This window comes from Musa acuminata, chromosome BXJ2-1 (genome assembly GCF_036884655.1).
Source record: "Musa acuminata AAA Group cultivar baxijiao chromosome BXJ2-1, Cavendish_Baxijiao_AAA, whole genome shotgun sequence".
In the NCBI taxonomy this organism is placed as follows: Eukaryota; Viridiplantae; Streptophyta; class Magnoliopsida; order Zingiberales; family Musaceae; genus Musa; species Musa acuminata.
This window is the reverse complement of record NC_088338.1, coordinates 3153577-3160644: the sequence shown is the minus strand read 5'-3', so window position 1 is coordinate 3160644 and position 7068 is coordinate 3153577. Positions and strand designations below refer to the sequence as shown.

The 7068-nt window shown below is 41.5% G+C and overlaps 2 protein-coding genes across 2 annotated transcripts; one reads left to right on the top strand and one right to left on the bottom strand.

The window, feature by feature from the left end:
- On the top strand, positions 1-2629 carry LOC135583538 (FCS-Like Zinc finger 8-like). The gene is made up of 3 exons (XM_065092244.1): positions 1-637; positions 856-1752; positions 2236-2629. Exons 2-3 carry the CDS (start codon positions 866-868, stop codon positions 2309-2311), a joined length of 963 nt encoding a protein of 320 aa, XP_064948316.1. The 5' UTR covers positions 1-637; positions 856-865; the 3' UTR covers positions 2312-2629.
- A 1518-nt stretch (positions 2630-4147) lies between these two features.
- On the bottom strand, positions 4148-7014 carry LOC103986146 (protein LIFEGUARD 2). Its single transcript, XM_009404059.3, has 4 exons — positions 6607-7014; positions 6363-6476; positions 4571-4728; positions 4148-4478 (listed from the first exon to the last, which is right to left on the bottom strand). The coding sequence occupies exons 1-4, from the start codon at positions 6860-6862 to the stop codon at positions 4272-4274; spliced, it is 735 nt and encodes a 244-aa protein (XP_009402334.1). The 5' UTR covers positions 6863-7014; the 3' UTR covers positions 4148-4271.
- Between the last annotated feature and the right edge of the window lie 54 nt (positions 7015-7068).

The window sequence follows — 7068 nt, the reverse complement described above, 5'->3', positions numbered from 1 at the left end:
CTTTGAACGACACCCAATCTCCTCTCTCTCTCTGATCTGCTCTTTAAATTAGTTGCATTAGCTCCTCTCTCTCAGCGAGCCCAGTCGAAGAGGACAGGGCCGAGTAATGTGAGTGAGAGACGGAGTGTCTGTGTCTCAGCACATAATTGATAGAAGAGAGGGAAGGAGGAACAAAGGAGCGATCTTGATCGGGACTCTGGCGTTGCCGTATTCGTACGGAGACGCAGGGAGGAGACTTTGGGTTTTCGGTGACGAATTGCAAGTTTTCCGCATGAAAGATGATAACTTTGTTTGTTTGGCGTTGATGGATTGAGAGAAAGATGAGATCTTTAAGGTTTATTTTTGGCTAATCTCCAACACACACGCACAAGAAAAAATCTGTCTTTGAGTTGATTTTTGTACTTCCTTCCCTGCATCAATGTCACTTGTCGACAGGGAGAGTGATTTTTGATTTGAAGTACAAGATTTGTTACGAGAGTTTGGAAAGGAAAAATGGCTCTCTAAGAAGAATATAGTTCCGAACAATGAGAGCACTGTAAATGAAGCTAAAGGGGGGAGACCTTTGGGGCACTTTCGTTTCTCGTCAATTGGTTGGTGTTCCTCAGATGACCAGATAATAGCAATCGAAACAGGATTGGTAAGTTGACGGTTTTATTCTCTCTCTTTCAAGCATCTATTCTTTCTTTCTTATTCTTAATGTCATCCGTGTTGTACTCGTCTCGATTCATCTCTTGGAGATGGGAAGAGAGAAAAGGAGTGGGGAAAGACGCACCACCCTCTTGTTCTCTTTCTCTGTCTTGTTCCTTTTTCTGCTCCGCTGGTAGTGATAGATCTTCTCCCTCCTTCCATGTGCAGTTGCCTTTCCATGTTTCTGAGATCAAAGATTCAAGATATTATGTTGAGGAAGAGGACCAGATCAGTCAGCAACAAGCAAGGCCTGATGTCTGATACTGCCTCCCTCTTATCTCCCACCGCTGCGTCCTTCTTCACCTCTCCAAGGCCCTTTAGTGGCTTCTCTCAGAAGGGCACTGCAGACCCTGAAGCAGGTGCGAGCCCGACTTCCATACTGGAAACCAGGCCCTTCTCTGCCATTAGGAATCCCTCCTTCTTCGATGGGAACCCAAAAAGAGCCATCTTGTCATCATCTGTCACTCCCACCATCCCGAACGTGAGCAGACCACTCCCTCAGGAGAATGGGGACCCAAGAGCCATCGGACTTGGCCTTCTTGATGTTCTCAACAATGAGGACTCGGTTAAGAGCACTTCCAAGCCGGAGAAGAGGATGGTGGTGTTTGGGTCTCAGCTTAAGATTCAAATACCTCCTCCTCCCACTGCTCCTACCCAGTTCAGCTCAATTTCGACTACAGGCTCTACCGAGTCTCTCCATTCACCTATAGAATTCGGCATCAAAACTAGGAATTCAAAGTTGGCTTTGTACTCTCCCCAGAAATCTCCTCTCCAGACTGGCTATGTGGGTTTTGATATGCTGAATTCTTCACCTCGGGTTTTCACGGGGTGCCTTCCACAGTCGGAGATGGAGCTGTCGGAGGACTACACCCGTGTGATCTTGCATGGGCCAAACCCCAGGACCACTCATATCTATGATAACTGCATCATAGAGAGCTGCGGTAATGGATGGAACGAGAAAGGGGCTTCTCATGATCAGCCAAGCTACACGGCAGATGGTTTCTTGAGCTTCTGCTATGGCTGCAAGAAGAAAATTGGCACGGGGGACGATATTTACATGTATAGGTTTGTTACCTGATCTTGCTTTACATAGTCATTGACTTTGTGCTGCAGACTTCAAATTTAGTTAGTCTTTATATCAATAAGCAAACCATGAGGGTTTTTATTTTTAGAAGATATGTTAATGGCTTCCTCGATTGGTCGATCGTCGGGTTATGATATATCTATCTTAGATCTTACTATGTAATGGGAATTGACCCACAATTCTCGGTCTCACTGAATTTGTTGCAGAAATTGACTAGGTTCTATATTGCTTTTACTGTCAAGAAAATTTTCCTTTTTAGTGTTGTGATTGTTTTGACCCTGTTTTCTATGTTCAATTGCTCATCCTTCTTATCTGTAAATCCAACAGAGGTTTGTGGGTTAAGTAGCTTTTGATTTTGCAATTGAAATATTTTAGTTTCTGGTTCGTCGATAGATTTTTCGTCTCGGCTAGTAAAAGTAAAGAATTAAAATCAAGTTAAAACAATTATTTCCTTTTTCTTTCAGAGGAGAGAAAGCATTCTGTAGTCACGAATGTCGCGACCAAGAGATGTTGAGTAATGAAGGAAAGGAGGAGCACTGACTAAACATCTCAGGCTGGAATCACAAAAAAGTCCTCTAAGCATACTTACATGGCCGACTCCTCGGTCGTGATCGTTTGCTAAATTGAGTGAGTTATGAAGTGGTTGCACGAGCACGAGAAGCAATTATTTATGTACTGCTAGTATCATTTTCTTGTTCTTTTCCTTCTCCTTCTTAAAGGAGGATAAGATGATTTTCTGTAGAGTTGATTTCTTAGATTGCTGTCGATCCTCTCTGATGTATAAACTTCATTTTAATGTTGTATTTGCACTCTATGTTAAAGATGGAAAGATGTAGTTAAGGAGTTTGCCTGTGGTCACTCATGTTGGTATGATGCTGCCAGCAGACTTGGTGTATGGAGGAATGATAACTACACTGTACACTGCATTATTTTTTGGTATCAACATATGGACACAGTCAACATTGTCTGAGGTGTCATCAACAGTGAATCCTATGTCCCTTCCTATTGTTTTGTATGAGAAGGTGAGTTATCCATCTATTGGCATGCATCTTTATGGTGATGTTGAGCATGGAGTTGTTGAATCAAATGATGCTGAGATAGTTTAGCTGTTCATCAGTGTGAGCATCTTTCATGATAGACAACTTTAACAGTGTGCTTGACAGATCTGTCTAACCACAAAAACTGATGTAGTTTATTTTTTTCATGACAAAGATAACAATAATTACTGTTTTCAAGACTACATCATATCATATTTGTTTGTTTCATGCTTGTTACCCTTTGGAAGGCTATATATGACCAGGAAAATCTCATGGATGGTACATAGAAACTGCTCTACATGCAAAAACCATGAGCGAAGTAGCCGTGTGCTCATGTAGGATCATAAGATGAATGAATAGTGAGTTGTCTATAACAAGTGAACCTGTGTGATGTCATTATTCTACATATCCTCCATAGCTTTGTTCTATGTTAAGCTGCTGTTACAAGTGACTGACATTAGTAGCCAGACATCAATTGTTAAGCTATTCGAACACCTTTGATGTTCTTCTGTCGGATGTGCATCTAAAATGGAGCAGTCAAGGCCTTCATCATTCTTCAGCTGTACATATTCAGAATACTTAGAACCTTATTGGCTTATATGGTATGTGATGGATAGATGTGTGCATGCTTAATATTACAGTTAGATATTGTTTCTTGTCATGCCATTATGTCCTTTCTTGGTGTTGCTTTTATAGCAGGAGAGAGAGACCTCGGTGTTTTCATTTGGAGACAGTTGGAAGTGTTCCTTCCAAATGACAAAAGAAGAGGATGAAGGCGACAAAGAGAGAGGGAGTAGTTAGAGACACAAGCTTGCAGAGGTAAGATACAGCCATTACAGATATCGACCGTCCACTTCTTGGAATACCACATTGGTGATGAGGGGTTCTCCAATCTCAGCCGTTCAATTTTCTTGTTTCAGCATCTCAGCATAACCGGAATGCTTTCGTGCAGTAAAAAAACCCAAATCGGACCGACCAAGTGAATAAAAACAATGAAAATTAGATTCTCGACAGGTATAATTCACTTGAGCTAAGCCTCGAAAAAGATTGAAATAGTTTCAGCCTTTTTTCGGCTATCGAGGTTATTTAACATTTTTTATTTTATAGATTAAAAAATTCTATTATTAAATTTGCTACTTTTTCATCCTTAATTTTTTTTAATAATATTTATTATATATCTTATATTTTAATATAAGCAAGTGGTTTCCTGTGCATGCAAAAGGAAGTGCCACATTACATTCAATACTGCAACTCCTTTTCCTCCTCTTTCTTGAGAATTTGGAGAGAGATTTCCTGAGCATGCAATTAAACCACCAAAAGTGAGGGGGTACATAAGCCATAGAGCCAATTCAACATTCTTCTGAAGTCAGTATGCGACTGATAAAGCATCCTAACAGTAGAAACAACAATATTCAAGCAATGCAACACATTTCTTTAATGTGCGATCCTCAACTACAAGTATTTCAACTATCTGAAGCTCTAAAGACAGTGAGCAAAGAGAGGAAAAGGTTAATAACATCCAAGTAGAGTGCCACAGCAGCCCAGATATATTCATCGTATGCATAACGCTTTATCAGGTTATCGGTGTCGTAGATGATGTAACCACAGAAAATGATTGCAGCCAAGACCCCATAGATCATGACAGAGATCCTTCCCATGGGAAAGAGGAGCTGAAACCAGCGAAACATGAACATAAGGGTACGGTTAAAAGACTCAGAAAACGGTCATAGTAGTGTCAATGACATGAATCAATCTAGTTTACCTGGATGAAGGCAAACACCATTAGAGCTAACATTGCAGAAAAGAGGAAAGGACCAAGGAAGTTGAAGTCATGCCCTCTTGAAGCAGCCCAGAAGGTATAGAGGGTGAGGCTCACCACCACCACAGTTGTGAGAATAGCAGATTCAAGGATCACCTTCCCTGTTTCATATAGCAGAGGCCCATCACAGTTATATCATAGAATTTACTGAAAAGATCAATAATTATAGCAGATCACAAGAGGTTAGTGTAACCCAAGACAGTACGAAGGACATATGGAAACCATGTACGGGATAAGACAAAGCTACAACAAACTATACTCTTTTATCCAGTTCCAGATCAAAAACACACATATACCCAGCCCTTACATGTATATTTTCTCACACTCGTCACGCCGTCCATATTTCTACTCAAGTGCAGTTGAAGCCTGACTGAAATCATGTATGTTCCAATGCAAAAGTCATATTAAAAAGAGCATACTGATCATGATGAATTCAAAAGAAATACTTCACTCGTTTGTAATTCTTAAGAGTAAATAACTCAAGAACATGAATTATCTGATAAAATAAGCTGGTTAGATTAGTAAGAAACACAGATAAAGTATAACAATTGTTAGATGACAGGAAAAGGATAGTGATAATGCTAAATGAGTATGCATTTCAGACCTTGCCTCCAAGGAAACACTAGCATGATTGAAATATTAATCATTTCATGCTACCAACCGACTGATTAGGCAACATGAACTTAATGTCTTGAATAAGAGAAAAAGAAGGAAAATTTTCCTTCTGCCCCCTCTAATAACATGAGAAACCTCAATTCTAACTCCGAAACCCAAGAAGTGTCGCTACCACATCTGCCGACAAGCATCACCTGTCACAAGCTCACAATCTAGTCAAATAAATCTATCGAACCAATACCATGTGGCCCAAGAATATGTAAGCCCAAGTTATTAATATTTGATTCATTTAATCCTATTAACTCTATGGGGCTTGTGACAAGGTCTCCACTTTGATACCAATCGTCTAATCATTTCTACTTGGATTGTAATACCCCAATTAATCTCACATCGAAAATGGATAAGATTAAGATTAATTTATAACGATCTAATGAATATATTACTATCAACTTCAGCTTAAACATTTTCATAGATCAGTTAACCCATCAAGCTCGGGTCGTGATTATGACAAATAATATTATAATCGACTTATCACGACGTGAAGCTACCACTGTGCTATGACTCACATGCACCATGCTTGGGTTTGATCAGTGTCATGTTGGGCCTTGATTAGAACATCAAACCCTTAAGTAGGGAAGATTGTAACATCATTGATCAATTTTAGCTTAAACATTTTGACCGGTGACTTAAGCGGAACAAAATTGATTGGTCAATTAGGCTTACTCATTAGGTGCCCAACGTACTACTGCCTACAATGTATACTCTCATCTAACTTGCCACTTCTCCACCTCCACTAATACCAACAACTAGTATATCATCCATCATCCGAAGAAATTCCCAAAAATAAGGGCATGGTTTCACATGATATGTCACATTTACTTAATTGCATGTGATTTTACAGACTCACAAAGTATGAGAACCAAATGTAATACCACGATTATCCATTTCTCCCAAAACAGGGGTATCTGCTAAGACCAAGCAGGGCACTAAAATCCGATCGCATCAAACAATTGAATGAGCATTATCCATAAAAGCAACAGTTGCAGAACAGGCGACAGTAAATACGGCTCTTTAAACTAGAAAAAGGATCAAATATTCTCGAAAAGTTCAAAGAGATTACCGCTCGTGAAGGCACATGTCAATCCAACTGCGAAGCTTATGGAGACTGTGAAGACGCCGAGGAGTAGAAAATTCCACGGGTGGTGCTGGTAATAGTAGTAAAGCGGGCACAACACTGTCGCAAAAGAACACCCAAAGAATAGATTGAAATCTTGTGAAGCTTAACCGTCAAATCGCACATAAGAATCCCGATCAAGAACACCAAGACGATAGAAGGCAAGAGGGGGAAAAAGAGGAGGGGCTACCGATGAAGGGGAGGATGATGAGGAAGATGTAGAGGCCGAGGCCGGCGCCGGAGGAGACGAAGAACTGGGAGACGGGGCGCACGGCGACGACGACGGAGGCCACGGCGACGGTGAGCAGCATCTGAACGACCAGGATGGAGTAGATCTTCCTGATGAACGCCCACCGTAGCTCCGGCCGCTCCAGCATGGCAGGGTACAGCGGCTGGGCTCCGGACTCCACGTCCCCGCCCTTCGCATACGGCGGCCGCGCCCACATCTTCTCCGGCGTCCTCGAGGACCAGATCGAGACTTACCAATTGGGATTCGAAATCTTCCACTCTGCGCTCGGTTCCTTGGCGTCAGCGGGAAGAGGAGTGTCTAATAAGAAGAGAGGAAGGCAAGCGGGCGAGAGACGTGAAGAAGGAACCAGACGACGCTGGTAACCGGCAATTTGGTGCCGAAGGACACGTGTCGCGCGGAAGA

What these genes read in the sequence shown, in the direction of transcription:
- LOC135583538 (XM_065092244.1), top strand. Translation starts at nt 866, where the DNA reads ATGTTTCTGAGATCAAAGATTCAAGATATTATGTTGAGGAAGAGGACC. An exon ending in GACGATATTTACATGTATAG is followed by an intron (nt 1,753 to 2,235) that starts GTTTGTTACCTG and finishes TTTTTCTTTCAG; the next exon opens with AGGAGAGAAAGCATTCTGTA.
- LOC103986146 (XM_009404059.3), bottom strand. Translation starts at nt 6,862, where the DNA reads ATGTGGGCGCGGCCGCCGTATGCGAAGGGCGGGGACGTGGAGTCCGGA. An exon ending in CATCATCCTCCCCTTCATCG is followed by an intron (nt 6,477 to 6,606) that starts GTAGCCCCTCCT and finishes CTTTTGCGACAG; the next exon opens with TGTTGTGCCCGCTTTACTAC. An exon ending in TGGTGTTTGCCTTCATCCAG is followed by an intron (nt 4,479 to 4,570) that starts GTAAACTAGATT and finishes CGCTGGTTTCAG; the next exon opens with CTCCTCTTTCCCATGGGAAG.